This window comes from Haliotis rufescens, unplaced genomic scaffold, assembly GCF_023055435.1.
Source record: "Haliotis rufescens isolate VD_foot unplaced genomic scaffold, xgHalRufe1.0.p SCAF_30, whole genome shotgun sequence".
Lineage (NCBI taxonomy): Eukaryota > Metazoa > Mollusca > Gastropoda > Lepetellida > Haliotidae > Haliotis > Haliotis rufescens.
The window spans coordinates 853,869-870,419 of NW_025964002.1; the positions used below are offsets into that span (position 1 = coordinate 853,869).

The following is a 16,551-nucleotide window of genomic DNA, read 5'->3' on the forward strand; positions in this document are numbered from 1 at the left end:
CAATATCCACCATGATACTAGATTACGATATGCTTACCTCGTCTGTCAATATACACCATGATACTTGATTATGATATGCTTACCTTGTGTGTCAATATACACACAAAAATTGCAATTCGGGGACCCTTCCACAAAGTTTTTGACAAACAAAAACTTTCTCGCCGATTCAACAAACTCCCATGTACAGTACGAATGTTTGGGAATCAAATAAGATTCATTTAAGAACTTCAAGAAATGATTGAGATCTATCTACGAACATAAAAAAATTCCTATTCAGGTTGATTCGAGATATTCGTGGTCGTAGTGAAATGGGGGCTTTAGTCAGAACACCCAACTTGCATCCACTGGAACTTGACTGACTCTCCTGACTGAAAACTAGACACATTCAAAGGTATTAACACTGAAACTTGATCAGTTGAACATAGCGGGGAGATAAAATGGGGACTAATGTCGCCAAGTACTGCACTGGTGATGTTTGTATATGCCTGCTAGTACTAGTCCGAAGTTACTCCAAACTCATGCCGATGTTATAGTGCTAGCATACTGAGTTACCATGCCACAATTCAGCATGGATATCCCACTCAGACACAGTATACTGGCTCGAGTCTGACCAGGCCTTGTTTTATCCCCTTTATGCAGAGAGCCAGGAGCGGTGAGGTGAGGTGAAATGGGGTTTAACACCGCGTCCAAGATAATTGCACTTATTTAGCGACGTGCATGCACGTGTGTGTGTTTGTGTGGCTGCTTGTACTAGTCCGGACTGATGCCAATTTATAGTGCTAGCTCACTGAGATACCATGCAGCAGTTTAACATGAATACCATACTCAGACACAGTATACTGACTCCGAGCCGACCAGTCCTTGTTTTAGCCACTCAATGCCGAGCGCCAGACAGGGTAACAACCAGTACCATCTTTTAACGTCTTTAGGCATGATGCGACCGGACAGGGTAACAATAAGTACCATCTTTTAACGTCTTTTGGCATGACGCGGCCGGACAGGGTAACAACAAGTACCATCTTTTAACGTCTTTTGGCATGACACGGCCTGGGAGAGAGCCAGGAGAAGTTTAGTGAGGCAAATATGCATTTTGGGGGAATTTAGGACTATGAGACATCTGCACAAAGTCAAAATATATAATATTGAACAAAATGGAACTTAAATCCTGCAACTATCCATCTTCGTGAGGCAAGAGAGTTAATTGACTTGTCCAGTTTCCACCCTTGCCGAACTAGGCTGGATTTCCTGGGCTCGATCGTAGCGCCACCAGTGGCTATTACCAGTTATGTGCTAAGCCTCTCCTATGGACCAATCAGATTCCACCTCTCGTATCACTTGCATTTGCTTCAAACAAAATGGTGGCGCCAAGTCAGGACGATCTGCTCTATAATCAAGATCTATATTGTGATAAAACGGGTCATAAGTTTCATCTACATAGGTCCAGTTGTTTCTGAGATTTCTACACAGGGAGGAAATGCAGTTTCAGAGAATTTAGGAGTGTGGAAAGAGTGCAAAGGTCAAATAAAGATCAAACTTGAAATATCGTGAAAAATGGAACATATATGTTAAGTCCCTCTACTAACTACACCTAGACCAAATTTCATTACATTCTTCACAAAGATGTCCGAGCAATAGCCGAAAAGGTTTCTAAAAAAATGTCGCTATGACGACCATTTAAACCTCTCCTACAAATTGGGGTGTCATCAATGGTGGGAAGAAGTATGTGCAGTTTTCAGCCTCCTTGTTCTGGGGTTTCTGAGATGTTTACAGCAGATGGCAGACAAATGCCATGGAACAAGCTCACTTGACTTCGAGTCAGGCCAGCGAAGAGGCTTGATCCATCATCTAAACTATCCAAACTATACTCACCAACAAAAGTACATGTAATGCAAATACCAAGCATGTTGGTTGATATATGAAGAATTACTCCTATTCAAGGGATATTAGGTTGGTTTGATGCACTAACGAACATACTGGTCGTTAACACCATTGTGTGAACCAATGCTCGATCACATGTGACATCATAGATCCATGACCGGAGATGCATCATTTGCCTCATGCAGGATTAGCGTGTAAAGTTGGGAAATCATGTGCAGCATGTCGTGATAAGAATAAACACACTCTGTGGTAACACTTGACTGATAGTTAGTTTTGTCCTTAAATGGTACACATTGGAATATCTCTTCTATACTAACATACTTCTCGCTTTGTTTCTATAGTTTGCGTATCTTTTGGCGGTGAGTTTAGTTGGGTTGATCTTGTGGTTATAGTGGTTGTCCAGTATCTGGGTCGGAGGACACTGGTACAAGGTGCAGGTGAGTGACTGGTTTGTCTCTCCTGTGATCTATATCTGTCTAGTTTTCCTTTGAAGTGTAACAAAGGCTGCCTTATGACAGCGGTCTGTAAATACTCAAGCCTCGACCAGACAATCCAGTGATTGAAATCATAACCACTTTTTGGATAGGATGACATGCATGAACCAAGTCCCCAAGACTGGCTGCCTGATGTATTGAGTTGCACTTTACGACAAGCACAGGGTCCTCGGGACCTATACTACTCCAGAAAAGGTAATGACCATCCAAGTAGTATAACATATCTTCCTACCTGGAATTCCCCTGGGTTCAAAACATAACAATTGTACTAAATGAGTCTAAATCCCTGTACCAACTTTGTGAGGGGGATTCCTGGTGTCTAGCAATGTGTGCAACAATACAACATGTTCATACTATATGAAGCTTTTATTTGCATACTGAAATATATAATAAAAAGATATCAAAATGTTCTCTCAGCATGTATACATTGGTTATTGCTCCTGAACAGTCAGTTAATACCACTGCAGCAATCTTTCAGCTATGATTCGCAGCAAGAAATAGTTAAACAAAAGAATAAACACGATCTTCCTACCACACATCTGTTATGACAGTTTACTTAATGCATAAGATCAGCTTTCTTGATGAAAGTCACAACATGACATCTGGCAGCTTCTATAAATCTGAAGCAATCATGACCATAGAAATGTCAGAACTGGCGGTACCTTCAGACAACTTTCAAAATGATGTTTTAGTTTTTGTACCCTGTGTATCTGTTCATTGCGCAAGGTGTCAACTGTTCATATATCACACACTGAAGACCAAAAACATATACTCCACATCGGACACCAGGAACCGAGTCTCTTCAGGGTGTTAACTGTACATATACTCCACATCGGACACCAGGAACCGAGTCTCTTCAGGGTGTTAACTGTACATATACTCCACATTGGACACCAGGCACCGAGCCCTACAGGGTGTTAACTGTACATATACTCCAAATCGGACACCAGGAACCGAGTCTCTTCAGGGTGTTAACTGTACATATACTCCACATCGGACACCAGGAACCGAGTCTCTTCAGGGTGTTAACTGTACATATACTCCACATCGGACACCAGGAACCGAGTCTCTTCAGGGTGTTACCTGTACATATACTCCACATCGGACACCAGGAACCGAGTCTCTTCAGGGTGTTAACTGTACATATACTCCACATCGGACACCAGGAACCGAGTCTCTTCAGGGTGTTAACTGTACATATACTCCACATCGGACACCAGGAACCGAGTCTCTTCAGGGTGTTAACTGTACATATACTCCACATCGGACACCAGGAATCAAGTCTCATGCTAACGACGCCCATGCTGACCTCCGAATGACCTCTCATCAGAGGCCCGCCTTCATCAGTTGTTACAGCATATTTTTTCCTATTCTTGTAAAAAGCAACTTTCAAGACTTGGCATGTTAGCATGAATAAGACAACGACAATCACGGACTGAGTTCATAAAGGACGACTATTTGAATCCAAGGTCAAGGTGAGATGTCCTACACACGGTTCCTCATCTGGCTTAAGGTGATTGAACAACTACATACATCCACAAGAACAATTCTAAACGACGCTCCACGTTCAGGTGCTGTGGAGACGTCACACAGAACAATTCTAAACGACACTCCACATTCAGGTGCTGTGGAGACGTCACACAGAACAATTCTAAACGACGCTCCACGTTTAGGTGCTGTGGAGACGTCACACAGAACAATTCTAAACGACGCTCCACGTTTAGGTGCTGTGGAGACATCACACAGAACAATTCTAAACGACGCTCCACGTTCAGGTGCTGTGGAGACATCACACAGAAGTTAGTGTATCAGATTGTTGTCACCCGCATCCTAATACTTGACAAGTGTTGTGTTCATTGAACAATCTCATTAAAACTTGCTCACAATACAATATTTCCAAAGCCTCGTCTCTGTTTGAACATGGCAATAATATTACTGTCCAAGGCCCCTGTTTTTTATACACTGAAAGAATGAATGAATTTGATTTGAGTCCACTCCAAGCTGTATTTCAGTGATGTTTCAGCTTCTCAGCTTAATGCGTGAGAAGTCAGAGTGACACAAATTATCCACACTTACAACTTCCGTGAAAGCAAGGAGCAGGGCATCATATTGACAGATCAATGATCATTATCATGACAAATCAATTATTAAACCCACAACCAGCAGATCCTGGCACTGTTAAGGGAAGCAACTCTGTGCAGTGAACTGCAGCACCTTGGATGACAGGACCTCTGTGACCCAGGCAAAGAGATTCTAACCTCATAGAAAGCGACACAGTGTCGTGATTACCAGGCTCTGGGCAGGACAGTGTGGCACGATTCCCGTCCTCTGTATTCCCGAGATTCAGGCCAGATTCCCGTAACACGACCTCCCTTACAATCATCAACACAATGTCACATACCATACACGGCCTCCATACACGCTTCACCGTTCCTGGATCGTCTTGATTCAAATGCTTCCTGCCACATCCATGTACAGTCATTTGGTTACGTTATTTCAAACAGAAATCAAATTTCAGAGGATCCATGAGTGGCTTGAAACACGTGTTCACACAACTTGGAACTTTTCAGTCTTCCTCATCTACAGAACAAGTAAGTGTGGTCAGGCAGGATCAGACTACAGGCAACTTACAGGTGGTTTGTCATAAAACTAGTCTCGCGGACTACCATGTTGCATCCAAAATAATACATGAGGCTTATTCATTTTACTGTACAAATGAATATTCTTTCAGCAAGTTGGTGTTTGAACACAATAACTGTGATTTCCCTGTTGAAATAAAGACTACTGCATGTCTTCTCACTGAGGACTGAAGACAATTCATTGCACTTGGGGTTTTATGCTGGCAACAATTCATCTGACATCATAGTTGTCATCTTCATCTTCGTCATCACCATCGCCCACCATATCCTCCCCAAGGTCCTGCAGCATGGACCGGTAGTATGACTTGTAGGATCTCTGTGGACCTGACAGGACGTCATACTCCAAGACATCGTCCCTTGGTGCCTCACCGGTACCTGCAGAAATACAGACATGTTTCAGTGACAAATGTGCCGCTCATAGCAATGTACAGGAATACCACAGCAGGGCTGAAACCAAACGTCCATTATTACAGTACACTATGTTTATAACGAACACGCTCATAACAAACAGTCTTTTGGTCCTGGCCATATGGTGTATATATGCTTATAACGAACTACGGTTATAACAAACTAAACTTGGGTTCGTTCTTACTGTAGTTTACTGTAGTTGAATCCCCTGACTGTTGACTGGAAACATGTATGGTTGACTAGCTGACATTCTTCTGTTTTGCTTGTTATTTGAATAAAAATGACGTTGGTAAATATTGACATGACTGTATATTTGTTATTCCGCAAGTCCTATTCATAAAACTTTGCCCCCAAAATAATGTACAGACGTTTACACAATTTGGCTTAATAGATAATAATATCATTAAAGTGATGCTGCTCAACTATAATAATGAGCATGGCATCCAGCACTCTGCTACTGAACACTTACGAATATTACAGCTAGCTGCCATGAAGGATGCCAGTGGGTCGCCGGTGTCGTATCTATGGTGACCGACATCATCTGGAAAAGGAATTCAGGTAACTTAATGTTGGAGCCCGACACAGGTCATCTACTGGTGGACCCTACAGCATCAGTAGGACACACCTAGCATCAGTAGGACACACCTAGCATCAGTAGGCACACCTAGCATCAGTTGGACACACCAAGCATCATAAGGCCACACCTAGCATCAGTAGGACACACCTAGCATGAGTAGGACACACCTAGCATCAGTAGGACACACCTAGCATCAGTAGGCACACCTAGCATCAGTTGGACACACCTAGCATCATAAGGCCACACCTAGCATCAGTAGGACACACCTAGCATCAGTAGGACACACCTAGCATGAGTAGGACACACCTAGCATGAGTAGGCCACACTTAGCATCATAAGGCCACACCTAGCATCAGTAGGACACACCTAGCATGAGTAGGACACACCTAGCATCACAGTCAGAGGTCATCTACTGATGGACCCTACAGCATCAGTAGGCCACACCTAGCATCAGTAGGCACACCTAGCATCAGTCGGACACACCTAGCATCAGTAGGACACACCTAGCATGAGTAGGACACACCTAGCATCACAGTCAGAGGTCATCTACTGATGGACCCTACAGCATCAGTAGGACACACCTAGCATCACAATCAGAGGTCATCTGCTGATGGACCCTACAGCATCAGTCGGACACACCTAGCCTCACAGTCAGAGGTCATCTACTGATGGACCCTACAGCATCAGTAGGACACACCTAGCATCACAATCAGAGGTCATCTGCTGATGGACCCTACAGCATCAGTCGGACACACCTAGCATCACAGTCAGAGGTCATCTACTGATGGACCCTACATCATAAGTAGGACACACCTAGCATCACAATCAGAGGTCATCTGCTGATGGACCCTACAGCATCAGTAGGCCACACCTAGCATCACAGTCAGCACAAACTGGTATTCAAACCCACGTTTTTTACCAGACCCTCACAGGGTTTTACCTTGAACTACAAAACTAGGTGTCCAGTTACTAACTTCAAGGGTCCTTACAGGAAATATTAAAGAAATGGTGTAGAGTACTGTACTTTAAGTTTAAATAATTACTTTAATTACAAGAACTTTAAATTTCTTGTCAAGATTTTGGTACAATGGATATTATTGTAGGTCCCTGGAGACTATCTCTGGATATTATATTCTGCATCCATTCTATACCTTTGTGCGTACTGGATGCACATGTTACGTCGCATAAAACCCTGCCCTAATATTGCATCCTACAGATACAATTTGAGAATCGAGACTATAATTTCAACCATGTGTCTTGTGTTGGTATGAGTGTTTACGGCCTAGCTGTCAGTGTTGGTATGAGTGTTTACGGCCTAGCTGTCTGTGTTCACATCCATGTTTACGGCCATGCTGTCAGTGTTGGTATGAGTGTTTACAGCCATGCTGTCAGTGTTTGTAACAGTGTTTACGGCCTAGCTGTCTGTGTTCACATCCATGTTTACGGCCATGCTGTCAGTGTTGGTATGAGTGTTTACCGCCATGCCGTCAGTGTTTGTATCAGTGTTTACGGCCATGCTGTCAGTGTTGGTATGAGTGTTTACGGCCTAGCTGTCAGTGTTGGTATGAGTGTTTACGGCCATGCTGTCAGTGTTGGTATGAGTGTTTACGGCCATGCTGTCAGTGTTTGTATCAGTGTTTACGGCCATGCTGTCAATGTTGGTATGAGTGTTTACGGCCTAGCTGTCAGTGTTTGTATCAGTGTTTACGGCCATGCTGTCAGTGTTGGTATGAGTGTTTACCGCCATGCTGTCAATGTTTGTATCAGTGTTTACAGCCTAGCTGTCAGTGTTGGTATGAGTGTTTACGGCCATGCTGTCAGTGTTTGTATCAGTGTTTACGACCTAGCTGTCAGTGTTCATATCCGTGTTTACAGCCTAGCTGTCAGTGTTGGTATGGGTGTTTACAGCCTAGCTGTCAGTGTTCATATCCGTGTTTACGGCCTAGCTGTCAGTGTTGGTATGAGTGTTTACAGCCTAGCTGTCAGTGTTCACATCCATGTTTACGGCCATGCTGTCAGTGTTCATATCCGTGTTTACGGCCTAGCTGTCAGTGTTGGTATCAGTGTTTACAGCCTAGCTGTCAGTGTTGGTATGAGTGTTTACGGCCTAGCTGTCAGTGTTGGTATCAGTGTTTACAGCCTAGCTGTCAGTGTTGGTATCAGTGTTTACAGCCTAGCTGTCAGTGTTGGTATGAGTGTTTACGGCCATGCTGTCAGTGTTGGTATGAGTGTTTACAGCCTAGCTGTCAGTGTTGGTATCAGTGTTTACGGCCATGCTGTCAGTGTTGGTATCAGTGTTTACAGCCTAGCTGTCAGTGTTGGTATGAGTGTTTACGGCCATGCTGTCAGTGTTTGTATCAGTGTTTATGACCTAGCTGTTAGTGTAGGTATGCTTGTTTACCTCCTAGCTGTTACTGTTGGTTTGCATGTTTAAAGCCTAGCTGTGGAATACAACTTGTGATGTATGCTAAACTGGGACACGATTTAAAAAACTTTTTCTATTGCGGTATGTTTCTAGTTTCCGGTAAGCTAAGACATACTGACGGCCTACTTTCAGTCATGATTGCACCTCATGATAGAATATGCGAAGGTGTTAACCATTTTAAAGTATTTTCAGCTTGTTTTCACAAGTAACCAAATAATAATAATATAAAGATTGCATGGTTCCCTTGGGGGCTTTCACAAGTAACCAAATAATAATAATATAAAGATTTCATGGTTCCCTTGGGGGCAACTCGGGGGTCTGCAGAGAGGGTGTGTGTGTGTGTGTGTGTGTGTGTGTGGGGGGGGGGGGGGGGGGAGAGAGAGAGAGAGAGAGAGAGAGAGAGAGAGAGAGAGAGAGAGAGAGAGAACATTTCGGGGGTCTGCAGGGGGGGGACAACTCGGAGGTCTGCAGGTTGGGGTGGAAACATGACAAGATTCCTACCATCTCCATAGCTGTACTCCTGCTCATGGTTCTCGATGAAGTGAGGGTCTTCCTCGGGGTAATCATTCCTCCAGTTCCCCTCATCATTACTGTCGTCCTCATCATCGTACACCTCAACAAACTCTTCTTCATCTGCACGACTGTCCGCAAACACGAGTTCATCCCCAAATGCCTGGATGGTGAGAAAGTCCTGCAACTGTCGGAAGTCGAACTGTTGGCTGTTTGTGTAGTACAGGTCGTACACATACTCACTCTCACTGGGCCTGGCGACAGCCTCGCGGATCATGGGCACAGAGTTGCAGGTGATGTTGCTGTACATAGACGAGGGGGCAGGTGCTGTGCTGGCAGATGCATTCTGAAAACAGTCAATGACATTCATAACATCTCACTTCATTTCATTCTCACTAAAGACCAGTGTCCGAAATAACTGTCAGCCTGCCTGCCTGTGGCTGGTAAATTTTCTGTCGGGTTGCATGAAATTTTCGTCCTCATGTACGACTGTCAGATAATTTTAAGACTACATACATATTCAGTTTTATAATAACTCCTAGACTAAAATCTAGTCTCTGAAATGAACATATCGTACATAAAAAAACAGTTGTTTAGTTATCTTAATAAAAATATAATAAAAAGGAGCCCAGTGACTCTCTTCATTTTCAGAAGATACTGCAGTGATCTAGACTTGCCAAACATTATAGACTTGCATGGGCTGTATTTGATATATATTTGTATCAGGGTCTGTAAGACAGACTAAATAACTCCTTGTAGATTCTCAAGTAATTGTTTGCACTAATTCAACTGAATCATGATGTGATTTGTCTCTAATTTTTTGTGATTTTTCATTATTAATATTGTACGAATGCAGGCAGGTAACTTTGAAGATGGACAGGCAACATTTATGGGTCACCTGCCCAACTGTCTTGTTGGGTTTTAAAATTATTTTGGTCACTGCTCTGGTCGCATCTTTCACTCTGATACACGAACCTCACGAACCCTTAACAGGTGGTTGACGCAATTACTCTTATACCAATCAACGAAAAGGCTTGGCAATTCCCAGTATTAGTGAACGAAGCATTCAGAGCGGTATATCTGATTTTTCTATTTTGGGCACCATAGCATCTACACCTAGAATGGGGTACTAGATGTTTTGTTAAAGATCAAAATTACTGAATTGAGGTGGGAAAGAAATGAAGCCAGATTGTTTTAGAACTCACAGATCCTTCATTTAGTCGGTTCACTCGGGGTTCATCTGATGCGACCTCTATCATTGTCAGATCTTCATGAAGAGAGGTGTTGTACTGGAGTTTAAGATCGGATTTAATCAGCTCAGCTCGGGACTAGCTCGAATGCATTGAGTGTAACAATATCCGAGCAATGCGATGGCAACAGTCTTCAATGTATGTGCTGGTACTGTTCCAAACTCTAATCATCAAGTGTGGTCTCCATTGCAAATATTAACTAGGAAACATCCCAAACTGTCACTCAAGTTATTACTGACCAACAGTAATCACAACATAGACCAGACCTGATGAACATTAACTTGGGCTTGCTCTAGTTTGGGGGGTTCAAATAAACAAATGTGTTTTCTTTTAAATATCTTTTAAATATAAATCAAATAAACGCCAAATACAGTGTGTGCTCGAACACCAGCCCAACAGAAGATTCAGGCTTGTCATCAACATTGGTCCAAGGCACTGTGATAACTTCTCCATACATTTCCTGTACAGGTTTTCATGTGATCATAGGATACAACAAGTCTTAGTTGACTACAAATGGGCTGTTGAGGCACCACGAACATATTGTAGCCATGTCCATGACAAGGAATCTCCAGGTAGCGGTAACATGTCACAGAGTTGACAACACAGGAAAACAAGCATGAAATACTCATATCCCGGTTGTGACTATGTCCGGTTGTGTGGAAGGCAAGAAATATTGGATGGTTTTCAAGATCTGCTCCAGAAAGGAGCACTATTGCCATTTTCAGTCAAGTCTAAGTTACTCTGGAAAGTCCAAAAATAATTCAAAAATCACAAATTATCAAAAGGCACAAGTTCACCACTAGACCTGTATGTACCATGTTCTGTTCTCTCATGGTTTTTCAGTTCTGCTCCGGAAACGAAACGTGACGGAAAACGGAAAAACGGAAGGATGGACTGACAGCATCCATTGCTATATCCCCCTTCCACTTCATGGTTGGGAATAATAAATGTCATGACAGGCTACTTACCCTGATGTGATTCACTGCTTCCTCTTCCACATCAAATAAACAGAACATCTTCTCTGGAACATTCACACCATTGTCTGTCAAAACACCATTACTGGCTTGACTTGTACTAGGGGAGGTAACCCTGTTCTCAGTACTCTCACTTGGCTGTTCCCTCTGTTGGTTGCTCCCCCCTGTTTCCCCAGTCTCAACCAAATCCAGCCTGTCCAGCTGAGGGGATCTCAAACTGGACACCACCTTGTACCTGTTGGATGTGGACTGCTGTCTCCGGTGGTTTCGCTGCCGCACTGTCCAGCTGTCATGGCTTTGGGTGTGGCTTTTGTACTCTTTCCGCAATTTGTCTTTTTTTATGGCTTCTCGGATAAATGTTGAAACATTAGTTTCCTGAAAACAATGAAGAAGGCATCACACAGCTGAATAACGTCTTCCTGATTCTGAGCTAACAGTAGGTACAGACTGGGATAAAACTGAGAGGTCCCAGTGTAAAACATTTTAGCACGTGTAGCGGCTTCCCCTGACTTGAACATGTTCATGGACCTCTATTCTCTCGTTCTATTTTTCTGAATAAACCTGTCATCAGTGTCAGTGATATATACCAGTATTAGGGTTGGCGTATTGGCACATAAATCCTATTGCAACATATCCCAGTCCGGAGAGCTGTATTGCGATATCGCAATACGTATTAGGGCCCAGATTATATATATTTGTAGTGTTTAAATGTTACTTCTTCATTCAATAATCCAGACTTCAGATTGAAAGATGGGTAGTATGGATAAAGGAGACTACCTATTACGTCATCAATATGGAATGTTATGTAAACAGTGTGAAGCATGTGCTGTTCACATGGTTTCGATAGGAACACAGTCCATCCAAACGTCTCAAGATAGTAGATATAATTTACATAATCATACATTACTTCTTGATGTTCTAGCACATCCCCAAACTAGTATGTCTCACATCATATGACATTTTTATGACAAATATATCGGACACGTCCAATTTGACAAATGATTAACTACATTCTTGCCCCCTACTTTGCATCTCCAGGGCCCTCATTTTGGTAAAACTACACTAACCCTAATAAGTCTAATGCACCAATCAGAAAGTGAGTTACAAACAAGCCTTAATGTGAGGTTGACGATATCAACGATACCACGGCCAGTCCCATTGATTATAATAGAGTTTGCAAGAAATTCAACATTGAAAAACTGACTGACACGCAAACAAATTCCCTAAAAAATCTTATGATGGCAGTGGCTTTGCTTTTAGGGAACACCAATTACCCCCCTTACCCATTTTATTTTTCCTCGTCTCGATGTTTGACTGGTTGGTAAAATGTTATTGAAATTCAAGGGCAGTCGGGCAGGTAATTTAAGACTGGGAAAACCTCTCATTTGGATCCAGGCATTTATGTAGGTGTACCGAAATGCGAGCCCTAGAGATATAGAGGATGCCGACTTCATAAATATATCTGGCTTAAAATTACGTACAATCGCCAGCGACTGAAGGGAAGGTGTAAATTCTTCTGGGGTCCATGCAGGTAGCAAAGCTACTGTATTACAGTAAGTCCCCATGGTCCCTAGTATTGTGATCTACTTCAGTGGCTGGCAATCTATAGCTTGTTTTTTATCATGTATTGTTATGTATGGTGATACATATTTATGGTTCTATACTAGTTTTAAATAAAATCTGTGATAAGTCCAGTGATTTCACTGTCCTTCGACGACAGGTTTTCATACAATCTAAGCATATCTATTTTAATGTAGTACCTTCTCTAATCAAGATAAGGCTGAAATATTGCCGATGTGATGTTAATGTTAACTCACTCGAAAAGAGATCTATACATTGTCACATCAGAGACAAATCTGTAATTGGATCTATGGGCACCTTGTTATGTTAACAACCAAATATATTCAAGTATTCTCCCTATTTGATTGAGCGACAATCCAACAGAAACTCACACCAATCAGCAATATTTTCGTGGAATTCATGAAAATCTCGAAACTGATATGATAATCAGCTGTAGAATCTTAAAGGGGCACTGATCTAACGCAATTCCCCGGGACTGGTTGTTGCCTTTGTTATTGTTTTTTCCCAGTGAGTACCCGGATGTATAGCAGAAATCTAGACTAGTTCGCGACCTCTGCTGCGCCATTCGTAAGCGCATTAGTCACTTTTATGGGTAGTAATAAGGGCGTATGGTCACATTGATCAACAAAATGAAATACAGTTTTCGAGATAATAAAGAAATGTAGGTATCTTTGTGAGTAGCATCGGTAATGGTGACGAAATTTTGATAAGTCACTTGCTTGGTAATTTTGCGATTTTTGTTTACACTATTTTGACTTGCAACACAAAGTATATATTTCACCTGAGCATATGCTTTTTTATAGTGTGTATATTTTTTTACTGTCAAATGTGTAACACATTTATTAAACGTCTAAATATTCAGTTGTTTTATAAAGTGACTGAAAAACATTTCCATCTGTATTATTATGACAACGAATTCCAAACATTTTGATGTTTAATGTCATCACCAAGAGACTGAAAATGTAACGTTGAAAAGTACATTTCTAAGTTGTTTGGCTTTTAATCCTACATAATAATCTGTTGTGATGTGTGTAGGCCCTTTTGATCGTCTTGATCAATCTGGACAGATTTTTTAGTCAAAATGACTGAAATATTTACACATTTTATAAATTGCCTGAGAGAATCACATTTTACAAATTGACGGTAATATATACACGCTTACAAAGGAAAAGACCTGTGACAACAACGACTATCGCGCATTGAAGAATTTCCCAACCAAGACGTAGAGAAACAAGAACGAATCGGTTCAAATGAAGGTCTGGAAAACAAAATGCAGATATCATAATTACAACCTACCAAATTTATGTGTATAAGTTTTAGGCAGCTTCCTTGTTCGAGGAATGTATCCGTGAATATCCACACAAAGGAACAATATCCCACTCGTCTGCAGCTGTACAAAGAAACTTATTCGATGTCACGTGTCTCAGTAACAATCAAATATTTTAAAAGATATATATCGTTTCGGGATATTATAACCCGTGTTCGTTTCTCAACTGATCGCTTGGATTGTTTCAGGTGTTTTACATAGGTGTCAAGTCTCAATGGTCGGCTGAGAAAGCCCACGTGACAACTATTTTCATAGCGTCCACGGTTCCTAAAAATTCCATTGATAGATAACAATGATCAATCAATAAACGTATTATCAGTTAACCCTTTGAACAAAGTATGTTGTTTTTACATCGGCACTTCGCGCCATGATATGAGTGTATTCCCTTTGTTTTAGTAAACCTAGACATGTAAACACTCACTCTTGACATATCCACTGTGCAAGATAACAGTGATTAATCAATCAACATATTTTCTGTTAATCCTTTGATGACTAGGAACGATCCGTTGTTTTACAAAAAAAAGTAAATCAACTGATCATTCATCTCTTGCTGGACTGCCACATGCATATTACATAACACACATTTCACCTCACTTCAAACCTGGATTTAGATTGAATAATTACCCCAGACACAATAAATGCCAAATGGGAACCTTTGTCAGGTAATATAAGTGGTGCTACCACTAATTGTACCTGTAATAAATTCATTAACTGTGCTTCAAATGAATGATGACAAATACACAAGTGTAGGGTTATACGAGAAAACATGGATGACAACAAGGGAGTAGTAATCGTATTATCGACGCAAGCCGAAATCCGAAAATGCTTTCACTGCATGGATACTGTTTTTAGTATTAAACTATAACCATCTGGGGTATTTCCAAATGACGACATCCGATGAGCTCCCTTGTTCTTTTTGTCTGTTTGTTTAGGCTTAAGAAATGAATTAACATGCGCCCTTTGTCGAAATCTTTATAGATCACAGTTAACCAATCAGTGTTCAAAAATGCGTAAAACAAATATTGCCTCCAGCCTCCAAGTTTATTTAGCTGTCCTTGCAGACGGTACCCCAGTCTCTGGTCACGCTCAGTTGCGTTGCGTATCATCCGGGTACTCACGGGGGAAAAACAATAACGAAGGCAACAACCCAGTCCGTTAGATCAGTGCCCCTTTAACATTTTTCGTCCACTAGTCCTTATAATGATAACATATTGCAAAACCCTTAAAATTTGCAAGATTTCTACTAGTCCTTACAATACCTTAACTATTACATGTATTTAGCAGTTTAGCAAGGTCTACAGGACTAGCGCCAATTTCAAATGCTGTTGACCTTTGTTGAACAGTAGATAATCAGTTTTACTTGGCATAAAATAGTTTTTTTCATTTTTCAGTTGTTAGGTTTACGAGTTGATTCTATCGAATCCCTATGCCGCAATTCTGTGTCAACTTTGGTGACAGTTTGTGTATATATGGTGTTTAAAATAATGGAAAATTTACACATTTTCATGGCCATGAGTGTGAATAGTGCCTAAAATTCAGTTGCCTCCCAAATGTATTTTTTCGCTAAAATTGCACCTATGCAAAACAGCACCGACCGGCGAAAACTAAACGGTATCCGTCCAAAGAGAAAACGGCTACTATTGCGAGGCGAAAACAGCACGTTACTATTTTGTTTTCACTTTAGTTTGTAGGTTTGTAAATACAAGCAATAAATGAAACTCACGGGTTCACAAGAAAACACATTGAAGAGGTACGGGCGGAAGTCTTACCTTTGAAAACATTAACAAAGGTTAACATGGACAAATGACCTGGACATTCATTGCAAAATTGACACATAAGTTCCCATGATAACTTAGAAATTCATCACTGTGTTCATCAATTCATCAAAACAATGTGTATCAGTCATGGCCATGTCACATGTTGCGGCACAAAGCAACATTTCCCAAATCAACCATTGGATGGTTTCGAAGCTATTTCAACTGACCTGTATAGGTACTGTCCCGGCAAACTTAAGTAAACCAGTAATTTCTTTGTTGCTCGTCCCTTCTTGGATGTCATTTTCTTTCAGTTTTTTACTGGAAAATACCAGGGATTCGACAGGTTCTACGCTTCTACGTCGCTTAACTCTGACAATCGCCGCCATGTTTCTTTGACATACTATTGCCCTGCTTGCTGTTTAACAACAATCAACGCTTAATTATTATTGTTTAAATATTAATTGCCAATACAACAATAAGTAACATATTAATATTTTTTGTCTTTATAACAGTAATATGTTGTTTAGCAGTTTGTAGAGTGAAAAATATGCAACATTTTATATTACATGTAATATATAATATAACATAAGTTGTTAAAATATTCTATCTGCACTAAATACTCTTAAACCACAGATATAGTCACAAAAAGACATATTGTGGGCCTTATTTACCATTATTTGATAGACAGTATTTCTATATAGTAATATAAATGCATTAAAAACAGTACACGA

At 41.2% G+C, this 16,551-nt stretch overlaps 1 protein-coding gene across 1 annotated transcript; it reads right to left on the reverse strand.

The window, feature by feature from the left end:
• Positions 1 to 2,723: 2,723 nt before the first annotated feature.
• Positions 2,724 to 16,225, reverse strand: LOC124152208 (probable RNA polymerase II nuclear localization protein SLC7A6OS). The gene is made up of 5 exons (XM_046525050.2): positions 16,048 to 16,225; positions 11,150 to 11,530; positions 8,923 to 9,277; positions 5,889 to 5,960; positions 2,724 to 5,386 (listed from the first exon to the last, which is right to left on the reverse strand). The coding sequence occupies exons 1-5, from the start codon at positions 16,204 to 16,206 to the stop codon at positions 5,223 to 5,225; spliced, it is 1,131 nt and encodes a 376-aa protein (XP_046381006.1). The 5' UTR covers positions 16,207 to 16,225; the 3' UTR covers positions 2,724 to 5,222.
• Positions 16,226 to 16,551: the final 326 nt, after the last annotated feature.